This window comes from Electrona antarctica, assembly GCF_951216825.1.
Source record: "Electrona antarctica genome assembly, chromosome: 21".
In the NCBI taxonomy this organism is placed as follows: Eukaryota; Metazoa; Chordata; class Actinopteri; order Myctophiformes; family Myctophidae; genus Electrona; species Electrona antarctica.
The window spans coordinates 22,778,191-22,802,785 of NC_136802.1; the positions used below are offsets into that span (position 1 = coordinate 22,778,191).

General features: G+C 41.5%; 2 protein-coding genes across 2 annotated transcripts; both read left to right on the top strand.

The window, feature by feature from the left end:
* Positions 1–169: 169 nt before the first annotated feature.
* Positions 170–1,667, top strand: smim20 (small integral membrane protein 20). The gene is made up of 3 exons (XM_079490859.1): positions 170–370; positions 1,100–1,156; positions 1,448–1,667. The coding sequence occupies exons 1-3, from the start codon at positions 262–264 to the stop codon at positions 1,489–1,491; spliced, it is 210 nt and encodes a 69-aa protein (XP_079346985.1). The 5' UTR covers positions 170–261; the 3' UTR covers positions 1,492–1,667.
* A 5,843-nt stretch (positions 1,668–7,510) lies between these two features.
* tm4sf5 (transmembrane 4 L six family member 5) lies at positions 7,511–24,265 on the top strand (the record flags this gene model as incomplete). Its single annotated transcript, XM_079491281.1, has 5 exons — positions 7,511–7,684; positions 11,256–11,336; positions 12,489–12,640; positions 14,591–14,780; positions 24,122–24,265. The coding sequence occupies 5 exons, from the start codon at positions 7,511–7,513 to the stop codon at positions 24,263–24,265; spliced, it is 741 nt and encodes a 246-aa protein (XP_079347407.1).
* Between the last annotated feature and the right edge of the window lie 330 nt (positions 24,266–24,595).

A 24,595-nucleotide genomic window follows, 5' to 3' on the forward strand; every position in this document is an offset into this window, starting at 1 on the left:
AGTAGTCATCACGATTTCCTGGATTCATATAATGTATTGTGCTCTCCAACTAAAACTATAGTCTAGTAATAAAAAATGCCCTTAAAGGACACAATTTACAGGAATATGACTTTTATGTTACTCAATAAGTTCCCTGTGAAGTGTAACTGTAAACCCTGCTGTGCTGTCCTTGAACGCAGCTCTTAACACCGTCATGACCTCTACTCCGGAACGTCATTTAGAAACGCACACACACACTGGCTGGAGAACTTCACATTTAAAATGTCGAGAAATACCAGAATAGCGTTGGTATTTGGAGGCTTTATAACGGCAATTGCCGCTGCATTTTACCCCATATTGTTCTATCCACTTGCTCACGAAGAAGAGTACAGTAAGTTGCACACGTTCGTTTATCTTCACATATCTGAACAGCAATTCAAGTTCAACATCATGTGCTAAAACCAACACAATTGCAATATTGCTATAGTCATTCGGCTGATTAACCACGGGTCCTACGTAGCTTAAGATTTAGACTCTCGTAGATGTATTTTATCGATTCTGACAAAAAAATCAAAATCGAATACATAGTCTAAATCTTAGGCTAGGGAGTCTACGGAACGGATGCGTCCCACTCCCTGCAGTGTAACTGAAGTCAAAGACATCCACTTCAGAGTGCAGACGTTTCATCATCGCTGAGTGAATCAGAGTTGTGTGTCGATCATAATGTGAAACATTACTGTAGTCTGTACATTAATTAAAAAGTGTTAGGCCTATAGTCTACTTTAAGTAGACTATAAAATATATTTAAGTATTTAGACACGTCGTACATGGGTATCTTGGTGTAGCACGCAAGTTGCTGTACTCTGTCGTCAACCCTACAGGCTAAGCCATTCCGGCCTATCAAAATGGGCAGGGGTGAGGTGGGTTCAGGGAGTAAGGCCAAGTAGTAGCCTGACCAGTTTGTTTTTGGGAAGTCTAGACTGGAGCCTTGAGGTGCTGTGGTACCATGAGGTGCATGCATAGTCGAAGAAACCTTATGCGGACCCCTGTTAGGGTCTTCAAGGTATCTTTATTGACCAGTCACCAGTTGATTCCCCCCCTCCTCTCTTTTCTCCCATAGAAAAAGCCCAAAAAGTGAACCGGGCAGGAATCAACCAAGCAGATATACAGCCAGTGGGTAAGACACTGCTACCCTCTCACATGTGTATATATATATATACCAGTTATTTCGGTACATGGATCAGTAGTTTAAAAAACTCAAAGTGGAAGCTGTTTCTGAAAAGGCTTCTATTTAATTCAACCATTAACCTTCTGGCAGGTTTTGCCATCATTCATTCAACAAGTTCAAAAGAAATACAATTGTCAGTACAAGAACTAAAGCAGTATAATGGATGTATTTAAAAAATATATATATACATGCTTACAACCTTGCAATTTTGAATTTGTCTATATTTCTGTTTATATCTAGGGGTGAAGGTATGGTCTGATCCATACAAACCTGTAGACAAGTGATGGCCATATAACCCTGGATGGTTCCCAAGACTGAAGCTGATGGAGATTATCAGAAGAGAGCCCCTGTGTGACGAGTGCTTGATGTGGGCATGTGAGTGAGTGAGCGAGTGTGTGGTTTTGTTTGTTAGATGTTAACTTTATCCTATGAATAAAGTATAAAATCCATAGAACTAAAATGGACTGCTCCAGATAATGTTGTTCTCTCTCTTAATTGAATTTGTGCTGCATTATAATTGTGGGACAGTCATGCCATCAAACCAGTTTTTTGTTGAGATTTGAGGTGAGGTTGGAAATGTCAGATGTGGTGGGCCACATAATCCTGTATAGCAAAGTCCTGAGAGGGTCGCTTTTTATACACTTGAGTTAAATGAACACTCACGATTTTAGCTGTGTGGTAAAGCGGAGTATACATACTGTATGATAAGTGTGGAGGAGTATGGTTTTGGGAGGATCACATTTACTGTTGAGTCTTTTTGGCCCAACCAAAAGGTTGAAGATTTCTGTTACCGAGCACAGATGTTTTTCCCTTTCTGTCCACAAGGCAGCACCCTGGGCATTTTCTTAAAGTAATTCCATCTTCAGGGTTTTGGAAAGTCCTTGTATTTTTGTGTGAGATCTGTAGGAAACTACATGCATGCTCTGGAAACGGAATCTTTGCACTCATCAAGCAGTGATAAAATGACTACTAGGGGTGTCCCGATCATATCATTTCAAACGTGATCGGAACATCCCTACTAGTATCAATATTATATCTATATCATATTAGACTGGATATTGTCTGTGGTTTTGGATATTGTCATATGGCATAAGTGTTCTATAAAAAAATCGGCAGATACTCAGAATCAAATAATCGGATCGGGAGCAAAGAAAACATGACCGGGACATCCCTAATGACTACCATTACAATGTGTCCTGCTGCCACTACTGTACAGTATGTGGCCATCCATGGAAGTTGCTGAAGCAAACCACCGCTCATGGTGTTCTGAAAAGATCAGGGTAGCTCAGGATAGCAGCCCCCATACACAACCACATGCAATCCAGTCTCTGAACAGTGTGGCACTGCTGTGACCAACTGAGGTGGACCAGCAGTGATACATACTTGTTACTGAGCACTGAGAGGGATCATGCTGCTCTCACATTCATTCATGTTGTATTATTGTAAGGTGAATGAATGTCCTGATTATTGAGTGGTCTCAAGTAACCACTAACCACCCCTGCTTGGGAGCTGGCCAGGGTCCTGAAACCACAAGGCAACTGACACAACTTCTTCTCCGGCCCAGAAAACAATGCATTTACAGTTTGTATGGATCATCATAACTCTTATAAGTTGAACATATTACACGAGTAAACCTATTGGCCCAATCATTGCTCAACTTGTGTGCTAGTGCTCGGTGCTTAGCCTACCCTACCTAGTACTATAGGCCTAGTGGTTAACACCAGGACTCAGGAAGTGAAGCTAATATTTAGGAGATCGATTGGCAATTTGATCATGGTCGGTGTACATCACTCTGCCTATGTTACTGCAAATAGGGTTTTTAGATCTAGGATCTCCAAACAAAGAGTGCCTGCCCATGAAAACCATACACCCATGCTGATCATTTTCAGACAGAAAATCTCTGGAAAAGGAATTTAAACTAAACGGTGGTGTTTGGTGTAATGATAATAAAATACAAAGGCTGTGAAGGTAAAAATGAAGACCGTTGCACAACAATTCATTTCTCATTTTGATCTAAGATTTATTCATGGAGCCACGACACGTGTTGCCTACTCACCTCCTACTTCTGTGTAGGAGATTTAAACCAGACATTGACTGCATGTGTTAATTAAGTAACCCCAGATCGATTTAATGCATGAAATTACTAAAACATGCATGGACCGTCCTTTGCAAGGTGGGCCGGAGAAAAGCCCATAGGCAACAATTCTTTTAGGCTGGTTTCTTTGTAAGATCCATCTGGCTTTGTCAAGTAGACATTCCAATCTGGTCCAAACTGTCAAGAGAAATTAATAAGAAAATAATAATGGAGAGATAATATATGACCTCATTATGTACAGTATGTAGTCATCATGCTTTCTAATCAGTGAGTTATGTCTTGCTGTGTCTTCATAACTGAACCGTTATCCCAAATCAGTGTTTAATGGGGAATTATGCTAATGAAGCAACCTTCCTTATACACTTGAGGTGTTAATGTTGGATTTTTCAATGTTAGTTTGTAAAAGAAATCTGGTGGTGACATTAAACTTCCGCTTCAGAGGAGAATCGGTGTAGGAACTTATTTTGTCCATAATATAATGTCTCAAGTGTTTCGCAAAAGTGTCTCACCTCCATAAGAACCTGTCTGCATGCTCCGCATGGCCCCACAAAACGGTCTTTGATGTCACTAGTGGGGAGAGACGGGGGTAACATGTACTGTATATAGAAAAGGTAATTTGTGTAATGTAATACATGTTAGTTGTCTTACCATGTCACAGCAATGGCAGAGAATGTTGTGTGGCCCTCCACCACTGCTCTCTGTATGGCTGTTCGCTCAGCACACACTGTCAGACCGTAGGAGGCATTCTCAACATTACAACCTAGAACACACAACAGTTATTTATTAAATGATCTGTAATTACCCTATGTTGGGTTAGTCATGTATGATAGTACCTGTGATTATAGCACCATCTGCTGTCAATATTGCGGCGCCCACCGGAAACTGGCTGTATGGGCAATATGCCATGTTTCTCGCTTGCAAGCACCTAGAAATGAGCTCTTTAATTGTTGCTTGGTCTGGTTAGAAACAGAGGACATGGAGTATATAGTCACACATCATTGTCTGCAGTTTTCATACGGAATATGTTTCATATAGAAGTCATTGAAATGTTTACATAAAAACAGAACTATTCTTGCCTGCCATGTCAGATGAAGAGCTACTCCGCTGGTGCTGTTGGTTGACTGGTAACGTGGTGACTGGTAGTCTTCTCTTCCTGTTTCCTTTAACTCCTTGTGTCTACAGTGTGAACATAAATTATTCTGAATTACAGACTGCTGCCATTTTAATATTATTCTTTATATCGGACGGTTTTCTGATCGTCCTAGCTGTGGTGAGCAGTAGTTGCATAGGATTCAGGATCAGGACAGTTGTCTAGCTGAAAGCAAAGAGGCCTGTCTGTGACAGCGGGGTCATCATAGCTGTCTGTTTACATTCATGCTATTGGCTGGTTAAACAAAGCGTACGGTCATTTGTTAGTTTATGGTAGATTGCACAATCGTTCAATGCAGTGGTTCCCAAAGTGGGGTCAGAGGACCCCCAGGGGTCCTTGAGGGAGTTCCAGGGGGCCCCCAGCTAAATTACAGTTTGGAACCAAAGGGAGCTTTATGGGTCTGTAACTCCAAGAGTGTACAAATGGACCCTAACGGGTCCCAGAGTTAAATTAACATTAATTTTACAATAATAAACTGAGGTCTCAGAGATAGAAATGCAATTAAATGGGGGTCCATAGACTAATGCATGTCAAACTGGGGGTCCTTAGCTCACTGCTAGAGCCGTATCTTTTCAAATAGGGGGTCCGCGGGCGAATTAGTGTCAATTTGGGGGTCCTTGACATGAAAAGGTTTGGGAACCACTGGTTCAATGGATACAATGATCAATAGCCAAGTCAGATAAGAGTAACATTACCCACATTAGGTTAAAATAAGAAAATAAGCATTTATTATTATTTAGAAAATAAGCATTTATGGAAAAAATAGTAGGCTATGTTTTAAATTGTATACGAATTTAGGCAGAATATATATTTTTGGCACAAAGAACATGAATTCAGGAGTGGTTAGAAAACATCTTAGGACTTCAGAAAGGTCTAATGTGTTGATCTAATTTGCTAGATCTCGCAGCATGTGTTGTTGCATGGGCCTCTACACTGACTACACTCTAACTAAATAAAGCAAGTACGGCCTAATAAACAAGAAATGATTACATACATAGTAATATTTGTCAGGTGAAAGAAGTGCTGCGAAAAATGTCAAAAGACAAGATCAAAACACATGACATGGCAGGATTTAAAACAAATGCAGCTTAAGGGAAGCTTAAAGGTTATGTTTGTTTTGTTATTTTGACAAGATATGGAGAAGAAAAGAAAAGGAAAAGAGGTGAAGAAACTAGTGCAAGCAGGTTGGAATGGGTGGAGAAAAGTCATAGGAAAGTATCAGAAAGAATGAAAGGTAAGGTGTACAAGACGGTGGTGAGCAGCTATGTTGTATGGTCTTCTAGACTAGAGTAGACTCTAGAGACAGTCACACTCAGGAAAAGATGAGCAGAGCTGGAGGTAGCAGAGACTAAAATGTTGTGGTTCTCTCTGGGAGTAACAAGGATGGATAGGATCAGGAACGAGTACATCAGGGGGACAGCGCATGTCAGATGTTTTTTAGATAAAGCCAGAGAGGCCAGACTGAGACGGTTTAGGCACATACAGCGGAGGGATAGTGAGTATATCGATAGAAGGATATTGAGATTGGATCTGCGAGGCAGGAGGCCTAGAGGAAGAACAAAGAGAAGATGTATGGATGTATAGTGACAGAGGACATGAAGTTAGTTGGTGTGAGAGAAGGGGTGGACATGGTGAGATGGAGGCAGATGATTTGCTGTGGCAGGGAAAAGCCGAAAGGAAAAGAAGATGGGGATGAAAATAAAAATTGTTGGGGAAAAAAAAGAGAAAGTGTTAAAATGTACTTTCACAAAGGGTAATATTGTCCCAGTAGTATTCCCTGATATATTTGCATACCCTGGGCCTCTATCATCATCATCATACCTGGAAGTTATCCAGGAACGCCTACTGAGTGGCAAAAAAATACTTTCTGGCCTTGACAGCCCCATACATCCAAACAGAAATGTGATTGCATTAAACGACATTAAATAATGTTAAACTCACTTTGCCACTCGATTTGCCACTCACTTTATGCAAAGCCCCTACAGACTGGAATACTAACTGAATACTACCAGTTAACATTAGATCAATTTAAACAGGTTTGCAATGTTTAGTGTATGTAATTTCTAATTTGTTTTGTGTTCTCTGTTCTCTGTTCAGTTCATGTAGAGTAATGATTATGACATGTATCTATGTTGGGACCGATCGAGAACAAGAGTTTTTTCTTAATAAACATTTAGCCACATTTCATCAAAGATACCCATAACACAGAAAACCTATTGCAATTGGAATTTCTAATTGCACAGCGACAAAGAATGCTGATAACATTCAGCAGGTCTGTCAATGTCAGCAGTTTGATACTCATTAACCCACCACCATTAGGAACACTGAACGGCCATAAAAAGGTATTCTTAGATTATTATCCAATTTCCTCTTTCAAATAGACACGGTCAATTAATTTGTAGAACATTCTAGGTTTATAGAAGTTGGAGTTGACATCCCACTCTAAATAGTAATACAGTACTGTAAATGCTCTGTCATTTCGACTCCACCCCAGTCTGTCTATGTCCATTTCAGTTGACAAACACGTGTTTATTACACCCAGGACGCCTATGTTAACGCAACAGACCATAAATGGAACTAATGTGTCTGATATCATGTTCAGGTATCAAAGGGCAGTCTAGACATCTACCCTCCCATCCCCCCATCCCATCCCCTCTGTTCTGCTATAATTACCCTACATTAATTTGTTTAGAGATATACACCTTGCAACATTTGCAGAGGCAAAGATATGTTTTGAGTAAAAAATACAAAAATCTCTATGAGTTAAACCAAAAGTTTCTGTGGTTTATTATTGCAAGTAGATGGTCACACGTGATCTCGCAGGCAGCTAAACCATCGCTTGGCCTTTGTTCTCAGTCCTGTTGCATGTGTAGTGTTTGCCTTCCACCCTGTGACGACTGTGTGTGCTGGCCCTGGCGAGTCGTTACTCACTTCCCGAGCCTCCCCTCAGTCTTTGAGTTACTTTCCTTTTAGTTTTTTTGGTGGCCGCGGTTGTCGTCTTTTTTCAGCATAGAGCATAGAGAGACAGAGAGACAGAAGAAGCAACAAACTGAGAAGGATGTGCTGTACAGGAAAGTGTGCCCGCCTGGTGGGTCTGATCTTGCTGCCTTCAGCGTTCATCTGTATGATCTCCAACCTGCTCCTGTTCTTCCCTGATGGAAAGAGCCTGGAGAACAGTCAGATCACCTTGGAGGTCTGGCTTATGGGGGGACTCATTGGAGGAGGACTCTTTGTGAGTATTGAATTATGTCATATTATAAATAATAGTAAATCAATTAAATCAATCAGTGGCTTGACACATACTGCTTTTTTTTATATTTCTGAAATACACAATACACATGTATACACACATAAGATAGGCCTTTAAACACATTCTTCCCTTTCTTTCTGCTAATTTCTCAGCAACAGATGTCTCTATGGTCTATAGCAGTGGTTCTCAAACTTTTCAGGCCGCAACCCCCCAAAATAGTCATATTTGAAGTTGAACTGGGGTGGGGACGCCACCCTGACACTGAGTTAAGGCATACATTTGGTTTGACTCGGTTCTACAGATACATTTTGGGACAGTTGCTCACCTACAAGCTCACAACGCCTCCATTTTTGCCAATTTCTCCAAGGTTTGACCATTTTTACATTATAGTTTGTTCATGCAGTAATGGTCTTATTCTTTTTTGAGGGGCGCTAGCCCCTCCTATGTCCAGCTTTGAGGGTGGGTGTAAACACAAACATTGAACTAACTAACACAAACATTAAATGCCATTGATAATGAATGGCCAGTTTTGAGTGTTTGTGTAAACACAAACATTGCGTAAAAAACAAACATTGAAGACGAAGGTGAGGACGCAAATTCTAATTGGCCGGAATGAGATGATGTATTATGACGTATGTTGTATGATGATAAGAGCGCCCCTCACTTCACACAGGAGTGATTTTTTTATATCTTTTGCATTTTAGAGGTATTTAAAATGTTTTACAAGTCCTTAAATTGCCACTTTAGAAATGTGCAGATACCCTGTATACACTTATACTATATGAAAACAATGTTGCACAAATAGCATATCCTCTTAATGTGCAACATTAGGATGAACATTAAGAATAATTTGGGCCCACAGTTTGAGAACCACTGATCAATAGCATCCACGATGTGTCCTGTGTCCACTTAGTTTTTGAAACTTGTGTGAGTTTGTCTCACTTGTACTATTATAAGGTGACTTCCACTCTGCACAACTGGTCGTCTGATAGTAACAAGTCTGATATCAGGAACTTAGATAATAATGCATAATTATATGATGTGTGTTGTAAATGGAGACCTTTGATGCATATAAGGGTGTGTCTTTATCACTAGTGCATCATAAGCGAGATTGTGATAGTGACCAGAGCCTTGTATACTGAGAAACTCTTGTTCCATGACTCGGCACACTCATTTAGGTGGCATTACCCTTTGGAACAAGAAACTAATAATTGATTCGGTATTCACAAATATTGGTATAGGAGATAAGAGATGACACAAAAATACAATTGTACAAACTAGACCGGTGCCCGGCTGTAGAGCACCGAGTCGGTAACGATGGAAGTTGGAGATCCATGCCCCACCCGGCTATGCAATAGCAGCTGTACCCGTGTCAGAGTGCCCCTTCCACCCATCTGTCTGTGTCCCTTTTATACCCATATATGGAGATTTCTGTATCTTTCTCTCTGTGTCCCTTTATTCCTATGGAGTTCTGTGTCAGGCATGCCCAAATATGGAGTGTTGTGATGTCAGAACAGGCCAGCTCCATATATGGACCATGGGTAGGGGCCCTGTCCAGAGCCTGGGCAGAGGCCTTTTGTGGCGGTTCAGGACAACCATAGGTCCGACCGACTCGACACCGCCCGGTCACTGCACTCCCTGTGGGGGACAGACAGAGACGTGGTGCATTTATAGATAGATGGCAAAGACGCCAATGTGTCCCCAATCATGGTATATATCCAATATGTGATCTAATTTATGGAAAATGTCTTGTATTGTGCCTCTCCCCAAGAAGCCTGGAGCCACTCCCACTGAACTAAAATACTTCAGGCCCATTGCTCTTACTTCCATTTTAGGAAAATGTTTTGAAAGAGTTATAAGCAGACAATTACAGCGACGGTTTCTAACAACTCCAATTTGCTTATAAAAGTCAGAGAGGAACTGATGATGCAACTATCAGCCTGTTTAACACTCTGTCAAAGCATCTCCAAGTCCCCTCCCACTTTGCCAGGGTCCTTTTATTGATTTTACCTATGCTTTCAACAGCATGCAGATACACACACCCTTCTGCAGAGACTCATTGACATAAACGTAAATGGAGGTATTATCCATCTTGTCAGATACTTCCTCTCTGACCGTCCTCAACAGGTCCGTGTTAATGATACTCTGTCCGACATCACTGTGCTTAACACTGGTGCAACACAGGGGACTATCATATCCCCCTTAATTTTCTCCTTATATACAAATTAATTCCAGTTTAGACCAGGATATGTTTCATTTGTTCAAATATGCGGATGATGGCCCTGGTTGCCTTACTGAAGAAGGGGGGCACAGCGGGGGAGGAAGCATACAGAGTACATGTGTCATCTCTTCAGAACTGGTGTGATAAAAGCTCCTTAGGGATCAATGTGACAAAAACAAAATAACTTGTCATTGATGAATCATGAAAAAGTGCAGTCCATTACAATTAGTGGACAAATAATGGAGGTAGTAGACTATTTTAAATACTTAGGCACATATATTGACAGCAAACTCAATTTCAGTGAAAATACTGACCAGATTTTAAAACTTGTAACCAACGCCTCCACCTACTACACAAGCTCAACTCCTTTAGAGTGAGCAAGCATATCATGGAAACATTCTATAAGAACCTGATAGAGGGAATCTTGACTTTTAACATGGCAATGTGGTATGGTATGGTATGGTATGGCATATAAAGAAGCAAGCTGCAGCGAATAGTGAACCTAGCCCCAAAAATCATTGGGAAGACACAGAAACAATTAAGTTGTATCTACAAGGAAGTACTTCGAAAACAAAGCTGTCAAGATAGCAAATGACCCCTCTCATCCACTCTGCAGGGAGTTCGGACTACTTCCCTCTGGTAGACAGTACAAAGTACCAAAAGCTAACCGTACCATTCCTTCATTCCTAACGCCAATGTATTTGCCACTGTTGTCCTGCATTTTTGCCATGAAAATAATTGTGTAAGTGTTGTTGCTGTTTTGTTTTTGCTGTTGTTGAGACCGAAGACAAATTTCCACATGTGGACAATAAATTAAACTAACTAACTAACTAACTATGTCTCACATACACCCCCCCCCCCACCATTATGCATTAAGTAGCCAAAATGTGCTGACCACATCACATTTGTCATTGCGGCTATGGCCGTCTTTAGCCCAAGGCGTGTTTTTTGTGCAAAACTAATGCTTTGAATGGATTCAGAATCATGAAAAACCCCTAGTTTGACATGTCACATGCTTAAAGCATAATGACATTTTTGCCTTATATGGGATGTTAATGGTATGGTCACATATAAACCCCTATTAAAAACATTTCTCAATGCTGACAGCCGGTCCGCAAGTGGATTCATGAATGTATGTACATAGAGCCAATAAAAAAGACTATATACCAAATTTCCCACTTTAACAAAAGAAGCCTGTTGACTGCCAGACTAGATCCAATACCGCTCCCTTTTAAGGTGGGGCCGACGAACCACAGTGTGTTTGAGGTGTGTTCCATAAAGTTGTTTTACATAGCTTGCTTAATAAAGGACACTTACTGTTTGAATTGACAGATGCTGTGTCCCAGCTGTTCAGCTATCAGAGCAGGGGGTAAAGGTTGCTGTGGAGCAGGTTGCTGTGGAAACCGCTGTCGTGTGAGTAAAGCCATATGAAAGATTTACACTTCCTTGTCATATAAAACAGTGGTTCTCAGTGTGGTCCAGGCCAGGGGATTCCAGGGGTGCCAGCTAATGGATGTAGGCTATAGTTATGAAACCTATGAACCAAATGGACACTTACAGGTCTGTATCTCTGAGAGTGTACAAACAGAAACCCATATGGTTCCATTTGTTCACTCTCAGTGTTATGGGGGCCCATGGCCCTAATGTATGCAGTACCACCATGGGGTCCATGAAATAAAAAAATAAAAAAGAAGAAAAAAAAGTTTAAGAACCAGTGATATAAACAAAACAAAAAATAAATGGACTAAGACAATATATAATACCTAAGATAGTGTGCCAATTGGCATAGTGCTTGAGATACTTGCTTGACAAACCACACCATGTGACTACTGGATTCTGAATCAAATCCCACCAGTGTCTTCTTTTCTGTACATGATTGGATTCTGATTGGACAGGTTAATAGCAGTGTTTCTGATTGGACGGGTTACTAATTAGAATTGCTTTCATCATAACACATAAGAATTGTTTATAAAGGCTTTCAAATCAGAATATGCCGTTACAAAGATGCCCAACCAAAATCACTGTTTCAAAGCCATCCAATAGGAATCACAAGAACAGTATCCAAATCGCTGTTACCCTCCTGTTTACCACGTGGTTGAATCAGCATCATTGTTTTTCTATTCCAATTAGAATTGCCATTATAAGCCCATTAAAACCCGTTTTATCATCAGTTTTTTTCTCATTGAAAAAACAACTCTAATGGCATTGCCTACCTGTCCAATCTTTAATTAACTATAGCCAGCAGTTTGTGAACAAAGCGGTAAATGTGGTGCAAATCGGGATGGTATTGCCCACACATTGACAACTATATAGCTGCTTGTGGGCATGGCGACTAGTGTAGTGATGGGCTATTACTCAGTCCAAATGGAAATGGAAATCTTTATCAATACAAGTACAAAAGTGCTCCAAAAGAGTCTTACATTATTGTGTGTGTGTGTGCGTGCGTGCGTGCGTGCGTGGGTGTGTGCGTGCGTGCGTGCGTGCGTGCGTGCGTGCGTGCGTGCGTGGGTGCGTGCGTGCGTGCGTGCGTGCGTTGCTGCCTCTTTCTGTTCACAACACTAACAGATGCTGAGTTCAGTCTTTTCGTCTGGCTTTGGCCTGATTGGAGCCATCTATTGCACCAGTGTGTCTTCAGCAGCTCTGGCTAAAGGGCCAAAATGTCTGACCAATGATGGCACCAAAGACGAATGGACTTACCCCTTCGAAGGCCTCCCTCTGTGAGTGTCATGTACTTAGCCACTTAATAACATTGTGTATGTTATCCCAGTGTATATTACAACAGTGGTGATCAAAATGTGGTCCAGCAGAAAAAAACATTTAAACATTTTGTTTAACCACTTTACCCTAATTCATATTTCTGCCATTCCAAATATAGCCAATCTACAAGCTCACGATGCGTTGCAATGCGTTGTGAGTGTGTACATCTGCTTTTTTAACGTGGAAAATCTTAGGGAGAAAAAAACCCATACATAATTTAGAAATGTTTTACACTAATGACAAGCTGTATGACAAGCACACTCAGTCAGATGCTCACACACAGATCCATTCACACAGATGCATGTGTACATTGACATTTATTGGATTAGTTTTTACACACAAGGTCCATAATGTGTAAGCTCCTTTGCTTTATGGGAATGACAGTAAAATATGAATATTGATGCGTATATTGATCAGAAGTAACACAAACACCATCCAGTAGGGGGCAGACAAGGCCTGTGCTTATTTGTTATTTTGTGGTTTTAGTACACAGTACTCTTGTTAGACTGAATATAATAAATATTATTATTATTTACATAATATCAAAAAAATAATGATATATTATATCATATATATATTATATATATATATATATATATATATATATATATATATATATATAAAATATAATTATATTATATCATAATATAATGTCTCTTCTGATAGCCTCAACCTCAATATAAATTCATGCAATGATTGAGCCTCAAAGCAGCGGCATCAACTTTTCAAACTTTAAGGATTAGATTGTGTTCTGTAAGAAATGTAGGGCATTAAAGATCATGTATTTGGGGTGTCTAGGCGGCACAGGCGTAAAAGCAATCGCTCAACACCGTGTGGAGATTATAGGGTTCGATTCCTCTGTAGAGGAATGTGCTTCAGTGAACACATTCACATCCAGTGGTTTACAGTTGAACTTGGCAGGAGATTGTGTTCTTTGACCCTACTGGTTGGTTGGGGTGCGTGTACCCGCCAGCAGCTATGCTGGGAGAGTTACTTGGGGGGGGGGGGGGGGGGGGGGGGGTTGCCTGCATGCATACGCCCTTCTGATGTAACTACATAGGTGAGAAGCTGCTGCTGGTGTTGGCAGTGTTGGCAGTGACAGGGACTGTTATTGTAGTTCATTGTTTATGGCCAAATGATAACAAAAAATAAATCTTTAAAAAAAATTAGAAAAGAATGGTGCCATAATATCTGATTAATTACTTGCTCCAAGTCTATTAATGGACTATTGCATTTCATCTCAGAACCTCTCAGATTGGGAACATTCATATTTTTGTCTAAAGGGGGACAATAACTTTCCGTGAATCAAAAAATTATACAAAATCTGGGTATTATGAAAAAGGGGCCATCACGTTACTTCAGCATAAGAAACAGGCTTCTATGTGCCCCAGCATGACACAGTAAGTGCCCCCTACCCCTACATACCCACACAAACATGGTATTGTTTATCGATTTTCTTAATCATAACCATAAGGTGTGAAAAGTCCATGCAGTTTATGAGAGCTCATGTTGACTAATGCTGTAGATACAGTAAGAGGCTGTTGGCATCTTCAAGGTATTTTACATGCTTGGGCAGAGCATGTTCTGTATAGAGAAACCACAGCATACTACAGCACAGTTTACCCAACAAACAATATTCTGCCTGAGCCAAGCCCTTAATTCAATGCAATATAACCCCTTTCTTCTTTTTTATAAACGAGATTCACGCTATGACTCTACATAATATTTTCCTTAAGGTTTAAATGCACATAAAATGTCTAATTTCAGCTCCCTGACTACCAGCACACAAGTCAAGACAAGTCATTAATATCACACTGTGTCTTCCTATACCCCAAGACCAGCATCGCTCACGTTCAATCGCACATACTTTGGTTTATCTTTAACCTGTGTTCATGTCTGTATCCCTGCAGAAACGGCAGCTACCTGTCTGACGAGTCTTTATGGACAGAGTGCAAGTTGCCTAAGGACATAGTGCTGTGGCACATTGTTCTGTTTGCCATCCTGCTGTGCATGGGCGTGCTGCAGACAGTCTTGTGTGGCATACAGGTGGTTAACGGCTGCCTGGGCTGTATCTGTGGGGACTGCCGCGAAAGCAAGGAGGTAAGCAGAAGAACTGCACTGGGTCTCACTCTCTCAAGCACGCACGCATGCACCGGCACACACGCACATACCATGTCCATATCAGAATTATTTGTATTGCCAGGGTATGTTTGCTCATACAGGGTCTCAAGAAAACTGTTCCTCACACTTTCTTACATCACGTGTGGTGTTCCTGTACAGACCACATAGTATAGCAGCATACATTTACATTCCAATATATATTTATGTTGCATGGTCCAGGGGGCCATTGAGGGGTGAGAGCAGGGTAGTCTAAATCCCAGAGATATGTCATTCCCCAAAAGGGAAAGAAGAGCTGGCAGTTTGTGGTCCATGAATTGCCTGTGAAGCTTAGTCTACCTTTATCATGTAGACTTAATATTATATGTTGGAATTGAACAATAGCATGTATCAGACCCGCCCTAGTGATTTTTTAAGGCTCAAGGTTCCTCAGGCTCAGACAGAGTTGGGCAAGACAGCTTTTTCTGTCAATGGCCCAACCTCGTGGAATGAACTTCAAATCTCCTTAAAACTGAGCTTCCTGCCATCCTTTGGTCAGTTCAAAGGAATGCTCCAGAAAAGATTTCACCGTGATTGCTCCTGCTTCAATTGATTTATTTTACTGATCGTTCTGCATTTAAGTTCCTTTGTAATTTATCCTGATTTATAATGTTGTGTTGATGTATTGTTTTGACTGTATTTGTGAATTGTAACCTCGGCTACATTGAAATGAGGGCTTGCCCTCAACTGTATTTCCGAGTATAAATAAATGGTGATTGAGATGATTCTCAAAGCTGCCATGTCCGATTTGAATCAGAATTCCAGATTGACTTCAGCGAGTTGTAATGTGGAACTGCAGAAAATCTATACAAAGGAATTCCATTTGTACCACCTTTCTTCCATACTGTGCAAATTTGACAGTAGACATGTGCTATGCCAACTGCAAAAAGGAGACATTACTCATTACATGGACAGTAAATACTAGGTGGGCAACGTAGCAGAATGGCTGACTTAAGGTCTAACTCAGCAGAATATTGCACAGGGCAAATAAGTAAGAAAATCAATGTGATGGTTGAAGTTTAAGCTGGGATTTAGCCCATGGCTGAACATACAGTACATAGGTCTGGACTGGAACACATTCTGTTGGTCTTCCTTTGTACACTCCCATACCCATATTATGTACATGTAAAATCCAACACGTGAATGTACACGTGTGCCTGTGTGTACGTATACACATGCACAATCTATTATAAACACAGGGACACAAAGTGTCCTGCCATCAATTGCAAATGATTGGTTTAGAGTTACATCACAAAGTGCACATTTGTACACAACCCACAAAACCCACGGGAAATGATAATGCACATCAAAGCACCTCCCTGATATAACACAGCCCGTTAACAATGGGGAAGTCTCTCAAGACATACTGTTGGCTCACACAATATTCAAATGCTTCTGCTAAACAGTCTGTACGTCCGTTTCGCATTTGAAGTCGCGTAAATAATTCCTACTGTGAATCAAATAGGTGGTGCCTGTCTGGTACCTCGCGGGGAGTCGCTGCTTAGCAGAAATGGAAATTCCAAAACTTAAATGTATGTTTTTGTTAACGGAAATGACAAACAAAAGATAGCTTCCTATGCGGAACTTTTAGGGGCCATAATTACAAACTCTCTGTAGTATTACTATTTGAAGACTGTGGAATAATTGTCTGGCTTAAGAAACATTGAGGTAGTCCTCCTGATGGACAGCTAGGTCTCTTCCTGTCAGAAGCAGGTAATGAAAACGTGACTTCTTTTTGCAGGAAGAGGGAGGCCTGTGAAAGGCGTGAAGAAAAGAACACTCATGATCTGATCTGACCTTTCCTCAGAAAGGCCACGGCAACAGTACTTAATTGGTTTGCTGCATTTTTTTCCTCCCAGCCATGTATTTCTATGGAGTGTGTTGTTGTTTTTCCTTTGATACTCTTTAACTTGTCCAAATCAGATGCCATGTATGTGCTGTATTATTTTACCCTTTGGTAGGTTTTAAACAGTTAAACACAAGAGTTACATGTGCGCTTGGAATTGGACTGTTGAAATATGCATCCTACTGTAGTCTTGACACTGGTAATGTTTTGTTTCAACTGCCTGTCTACAAGTTTTTTGTTGAATTACTAGATCGGATTCATTTTTTTAACTAAATAATATTCTTATAGCATGTTTTCTCCTTATGAAAGTACCAAATGGGTAGCCTGATTATCAGATTGAGCTAGAAGCTTGTATTGGGCATTTTTATTGAGTGATGGAACATTTGGAAAATCGTAGGGAATCTTTTGAAAATCAATTTAACATATCTGACTGAATATATCTGAATTGTCCTAATGTGGCTTTGTTAGGAAGGGGTATTAATGTTTTAAAAGGTATTTTACTTCTGTGTGACTATCACCAATAACTTATTTGACCAGTTTGTACATTTTCTGCTTTAATATGTGTGGGCCCCTGACAAATAAAACCATTACAAACACAATGTGTCATTGATTGTTGGTCCCAAACAAAGGGTAAAATAACCCCATAGTTATTTATAGTTGAGTTAATATATATATATAATGGAATAAAATATAAAGTTATAATAAAGTAATAATGAATAATATACAACTTGCCAAAACAATGTGGAAAACCCATTACTGTTTCCTAACCATATCATTGACTCAGTAACTCCAATTATCCACTTGAATGACTTGAGTGAAACTAAGCAGAATCTCTCCACTATTCTCTGTCAATTACTGATCTCATGTTGCGTTTTAAAGCTCTCAGCCAGATCTAACAGGCTTGTTGTGCGTCAGGACAGGATCAGAGGTCAGAGCCCCCTGTGGATCCTGTAAGGACTGCAGCTGCACTAGCGGTGCGGTATCACGGGCGTCTATTAGAAAAGGGCCAGGTTAAGCCCATGATCTGTTGTTGCTATGGAGCCGCTTCGTCGTAATTGTTACCTAACTTCCAAGATAAATACACTTCAGGTAAATATAGACGCTGGCTGTGTCTTGAGAGGCTGGCCACCAATGTGTTTCTGAGAGAAGGTCACAAGAGAATAGTGCACAATATACAAAATCATTACTGTAGATGTCTCATCTCTCCATGCCAATGCCACCCTACTGTGGATTCTAAACGTTATCTATGTACATATTAATTAGACAGTGTGGGTGACCACAGTTGAAACAGCTGACTGTGGAACTTTTATCTCTTTACAATCCGTCCTGTGTGTGAGAGCAGATGGATCTCTCTCTCTCTTGGTCACTTAAGAACACATTCTTATTTAGGATGGCCTGCATATCTTAGCAACTTTGTAAACAATAGAAAGAAATCTTTCATCAAACAATTGCATAACTACCAAGAACTACCACAGTTGCTGTAATGGTAAATGGTTCGTTTATACTGTATATGGCGCCTTTCTCCAAAGTGCTTTACAAAGTGGATTACATTCACACACACACACACACACACACACACACACACACACACACACACACACACACACACACACATGCAAGGCTCAAGGGTCCACCCCTACAGTCTTTACTCTCTATTCATTCAAGTTGTATTTATTCTCGAAATTACTAGTAATTTGAGTAATTAAACTCATTTTCAGTATATATATTCTTTATTTACCCAGGGAAGTAGCTGAGCACAGGTGCTCATTTTCAGCAACGCCCTGCACATAGAAACACACACACACACACACACACACAAAAACCTGGGAGCTGACCAGTACAACCACAGTCTTATACTGTTGGCCACTAAGCAGCTCCAGGGGGAGCAGTTGGGGGTTCAGTGCCTTGCTCAAGGGCACTTCAGCAGTGTTGGGTGAGTGATGACAATCACTTCCCCACCCAGATTTTTCCTGCCCGTCCGGGGAATCGAACCGGCAACCTTTCGGCAACAAGGGCGCTCCTCTAACCCTTAGGCCACCGCTGCCTCATTTTCAGTGTCGTCGAGTAATACAATATCATATAAAAAAAACATCACAATACATCAGAAGATCAACAAAAGGTATACATGTGAATTACATAGGTTACAAATAAAAGCTAAGACAAATTTCAAAACGATCTAAAAACAGTTAGATATTGTGGGGATCTGTATGCTCACCAAGGTTTTAAAACGACTCAGGGGTACCAATGTGGTCAATTTTAAAGTAGTTTGCAGGTCATTCCATGTATTAGGGCCACAGAAGCCAAAACATGATATCAAATAAATCCCACTGAAATGATTACACTCATTGTACAATGTGTGCCTAACCATTATTTCAAGTATCTAAATGGTAAATGGTGCATTTATATTGCGCCTTTACATAGATTGTGCATTACATTTACACACACATTCATACACCGATGGCGGCGGAAATCATGCAAGGCACCAACCAGCACATCAGAAGCAATTAGGGGTTCAGTGTCTTGCTCAAGGACACTTCGACACTAATAACTCTGGGAGAGCCTGGGTTCGAACTGGCAACCTTGCGGTTACCATCCAGCCACTACCCCTGAGCCACCGCCGCATCTAACAGGGCTCATTGGTCAAATTGATCCCCGCTATTAACAGTGCCACCTGGTGAACACCAGTTTTGGCCCTCGTTGCCACCGAAGCCCATTATAAATAAAAGAAAGAAAATGAAATTATATTGTGCATGACATGCAGATTTTATTTTTTATTATTTTTTCAAAAAGGTGTCCAAAGGCGCCAATGGCACTCGCGGCCACCAGGGGCAGGCGTCCAAAGGCGTCCTGTGGCACTGAGACAGTTAATCTATATTTCAATCAAAGCTATTTGGGGAAACAGTCTTTCGCAAAGTTCCAGTAAATTAATTAAATTAAGCTTATTATAGGTGTGTGGCAGGTGTCAGATCCTTCCCAATGAGCAGGATGCAGTTTTTTACAGTGTTTGGTTTGGCAAAAAGCAACTAGTTTAGTTTAGATTTGAGTTAGCTTTGGAGAGGCTTGGCTGTGACCATTGTTGTGACGTAGCCACTTAAGCCCTATGAGTAGACGTCGTCATACGACGGTGTCGCAGGATGAAAGTGTCGATAATTTTGAAAATCTTCACCTATAACGGAATGTCCAGAATAGGGACACCGGCGTTAATGTGATTAAAGCCTAATTGATATTTATATACGCACAACGGCGCATTAAAGGAGGCTTCGGGAAAACAGATTGTTGATCTGTTCACAAGTAACCCTCTTACATAACGTAGGGAAGAAAGCAAGGAAGGAAGGAGCTGGGGAGTGATTGAGGAGAGTTGACTGAGAGTCCAGTAGTAGAACAAAGCGAGCCAAACGGAAAGGGGCCCCACTCATCTGGTTTTCATGCAAGTCACATATACGCTGAAATAACAGGTCAATAAAGTGCTACGGACAGACAGACCCCAAATGGGGAAGAGGAGGAGAATGTGATAGAAAGGAAAGCAAGCAAGAAGAGGCAGGCATTGAAAAACAAGGGGTGGTGGGAAAGAGAAAATAAACATTGAGAGGAAAATGCTGGATGGGTGGTGGTGTTGGGGGGAGAGGGGGGTAGAGAACAGACAAATAGAGGGCAATGGCCATTGAAGTGTGAAGCCAAATCTTCTGTTTTATCCGCCTGGTGCACTAATTTAGACCCTGTGGTTAGGCCATTATTCAGAAATGAACCCCTCGCTGCGTCCCGCCCCAGATGGCAACAACAGCGAAGAGAAGACAGAACGGAACACAGGCCATCTAGAACAGAACTGGTTCAGGCTGGATATACTGTATTAACCATATGAACCCCTAGTAGCATCCCAAACATTCCCAAACCGATGTTCGGGCGAACATCGAAAATTGCAGATGTATAAGCTCACAATGCGTCGCAACGGGAAAATCAATTATTTGGTGTAGGCCAGTAGGGGCATTTTTAAATGGGTCGCTAACCCTAACCCTAAACATAACAGCAAGCGGGGCAGCGCATGTTTGGACTAATGGGACTTCTGAGTTATGGGCAGTCCCCTTTAAAGATATTTTTTTTTGCGGCTTACGCCTTTTATTGGTTTTTGACAGTAGGCTGACAGGAAATGGGAGCGAGATGGGGGAAGACATGCAGTAAAGGCCGTGTCGGGCTCGGGAGTCGAACCCGCGGCACACTGCGACTGGATTACCAGTCGGGTGCCCAGACGGTTACGCCACCGCCTGGGCCTGGGCAGTCCCCTTTAAGGTGGGTACAGAGTACAGACCACTGGGATGCACCGGTCAATGAAGTATAATGGCTTTAATGGTTAATACTGCAATACAAGATATACATTAAGGCAGTTCTGATATTTCATAACGGTGACAAATGACAGCGGACAAAAAAAAAGAGTACTTTTTGAGCATTGTGAACAACTGTTAGTTCTCACAATGGTGTCCCAGATGGGGATGGAAATGTAGGGGAAAAAAGGTCTTAAACCAATTTAGCAGTTGGCATGATTTACTCTGCTCTTCTTTCACTTAATTCTCTCTTTCCCTCTCAGGAATTGGGAAGACTCTGTATTCAGCGCATCAACAACCACAGCAGCTTTTTTTGGTTTTGTATATATGTTATGGCTCAATGTTTATTACTTTTTCAAATGTTACACAGAAAAATAGGAGATGAACGAAAAATGTAAATACAAGAATCAGATCAGCAGCATAAAAAAAAAAAGAAAGAAACAATCACGCTGTGACTCGCGTAGCCAAAAAAACAAATGTTGAACTCAGACGAATCCCGACGGAGTGCACCACCCAATAATTATGCCGACCGCAACGACGCATGACCCATGCCAAGCCACAGAGGTGGGCAGAGAAAAACAAACTGACATAATAGACAGAACAGTGTCAACATGTCTGCATCATGCAGATGCATGCATCATGTTGCAGAGGTGGGAGATGGGGTCAAGATCAGAGTGCCTTTCCTTTCTTTTACTATCACTCTATTTGAGTCTATTACAATGGTTTCCAAACATGTTGTGCCAAAGGCACACCAATGGGCAAGTCAGTATCTCAAAGCTCACAACAACACATCATAATGTACTGTTCTATCTTCTCTTCCTTTTACCATTGTTTTTTGCAATTAAATGAAACGAAACAAAACTAATGTGTTCTCACGGAACAGATGTGCCCAAATGGTGTTCCAAAATGGTAGTCTCAAGTTGAGTCACACTGAGGCGGTTCGAATCCCGGCTCCTCCTGTCTACATGTCGAAGTGTCCTTGGGCAAGACACTGAACCCCAAATTGCTCCCGATGTGCTGGTTGGTACCTTGCATGGCTTCCGCCGCAATCGGTGTATGAATGTGTGTGTGAATGGGTGAATGTAATGCACAATCTATGTAAAGCACCTTGGATAAAGACGCTATATAAATGCACCATTTACCATTTACTGAGCAAAGGAAACGAGCTGTGTCTGTCAAGGTACAAATCTCAGTGCTAACCTACACCTGTGGGTCCTGACCCAGTATTAACTGGCACCAGAGATGACCCACAATTTTGCCAAAGCTTCATTCTGACCGAGCATTACAAGTGGCCATTGAGTCATCTTTCTTCACATTACCACTATACCCAATGATACACAGACTGAGACTGCACACAGACTGACCCAGAGACATCGCAGTTTACTGATACCCCCCCACAGAGCCAAGTCATAAGAGCCAGATACTGAAACATTGTGCTGTCACATTTCTACCATCAGAGAGAGAGAGAGAGAGAGAGAGAGAGAGAGAGAGAGAGAGAGAGAGAGAGAGTTATAGACAGAGCAGAAGGAGGAAAGGAGAGAAGCATGGCATATCCTCAGACTATGTCACTGTAACAGGCCAGGGGTGACTTGAGGCAGTCAGTCCCAGTCTCACATAACTGTGTGTGTGTGTGTGTGTGTGTGTGTGTGTGTGTGTGTGTGTGTGTGTGTGTGTGTGTGTGTGTGTGTGTGTGTGTGTGTGTGTGTGTGTGTGTGTGTGTGTGTGTGTGTGTGTGTGTTTTCCCCTTCCTAGTAGAAAACGCTGGGGAGAAAGCTTACGTGAGAAACATGCTGCTACAGCCCTGCTTAATGAGGTTTTACACATTCTCTGTTCACAGTCTGACGGAGACTAGGGATTGTGCAATGCTCAAAATGTTTGTAAAGTGAAGCCAAGGAGCTTTTTGTGCTAAAAACACATCTGTTTGTGCATGTGTGTGATGCCTAATTTAATGGTCTTTATCCTCTGGTTAAGGTGTAGAGCGAAAAAGAGGCCTAATGTACGGTAGGTACATTAGGCTTAACCAGGATTTTTTTTGCTGTACGCCTTAATGCTGCGTTCACACATTCAGATGCAAAGATACGGTCTACCATTCATTTTCGATTGAAGCCAGCGACATGAAGATACAAGATACATCAGATGTTCGTAGCTGCCGCAAAAGCTACACAGCTACAAAGCTACAAAAACGTCCAGCAGGTATCAACTTCAGCTACAAAGATGTGAGGCTAGCGACGGTGTCGACGGACTAATGCCTGTTGGACCATTAGTATGTATAACCAATAACCATATGCACCCGTGACCCCCAAATGTGCAATGCATCTTTGTATCTTTTGCTGCCAGTGTGACTGCTACACAGACGGTAGGTCTGTGTCCCTAAAAAACTGATTCATGGGGAGGGCCACAGTTCTGTTTACTGCGTCTGCAATCACCAACCTACTGTAGATCCAAATGGCCATTGCCAAGAACAAAAAATAAAACATTAAAGTTGTGTTTGTCACTCACTCATATAGATACAAGTAGCAAATGAAATGAAGTATCTCTGTAAGATAGATACAGTGAAGAGAGAGACAGTAGATGCGGACAGAGAACAGGGGGAAGACATGCGTACAGAAAACAGTCCAGGCAGCCGGTAGTTGAACCAGGGACAAGTAATGAGGGCATTCAATCTGTGCCATGTGGTAATGTACCCTGCCTAAACATTAAGCCATCAGGCGCTTCAAAAGAGAGAGAGAGAGAGAGAGAGAGAGAGAGGCTATAGAGAGATCGGAAGGGGGAAAGGAGAGAAGAGTGGCATGTCCGCAGACAAGGAACTGAAACAGGCCAGGGGTGACTTGAGGCAGTCCCCCATCTCAGTCCCAATCTCACCCATCACATCGGATACATGCCAACATCAACAAGCCTGTGACCTAGGTCTCACAGAAAGATGAGATGGATAGCATTTGAAAGATTGTTTCAAGCCATTTCATTTCCCTCTATGAGGTTTCCTAGATGAAGACATAATACATTTCGCTGATCAGCTATACATCCTTGGTTAAGAGGTGTGTAGCAAAAGCATAAAAGGATGCTGCAGATGTTCTATCAGTCCATAGTGCCAAGTGCCCTCTTCTTTGCAATTGCACTGGCAGGGTCACTTGGTGGCGGAGGTATGCATGAGGAGGAAGTTGGAAGCTATCATGGTCAACCCCTCCCACCACCTCCGCCACCAGGCATCGAACACCTACCTACAGTATGTGCTCCCGGGCAGCCCACTCCACCACACAGTCGGTTGATTCTTTTGAGAGGACTAAAGACCTACTGTACCTTTCTAATAAAGCTTTTTTTTTAGCTACACTGATTTGACCTCTAGGCTTTATGCCCTCATGTTTTTAATATTTTGTTTCTGTTTCTTACCGTAGATCTTTTATAGTGGTATGATGGTTGACCATAAAACTGCCATTTGGTGAGACAACATGTGATCAAGACTTTCCATATTAGTAGGAGTACACAGTAAAACTAATAAAAAGTGCTACTTTAACTGAGAGTATAAAAACTGACCCTTTAGGGGTCCATGTGAATGCAGCCTTTAAAGTGGTGTTATATAATGAGCCTGTGTAATAAGA

Bases quoted from the DNA above. Each gene is read 5' to 3' on its own strand.
- smim20 (XM_079490859.1), top strand. From the start codon at position 262: ATGTCGAGAAATACCAGAATAGCGTTGGTATTTGGAGGCTTTATAACG. The intron at 371-1,099 runs GTAAGTTGCACA...TTTCTCCCATAG, and splicing joins TGCTCACGAAGAAGAGTACA to AAAAAGCCCAAAAAGTGAAC. The intron at 1,157-1,447 runs GTAAGACACTGC...GTTTATATCTAG, and splicing joins AGCAGATATACAGCCAGTGG to GGGTGAAGGTATGGTCTGAT.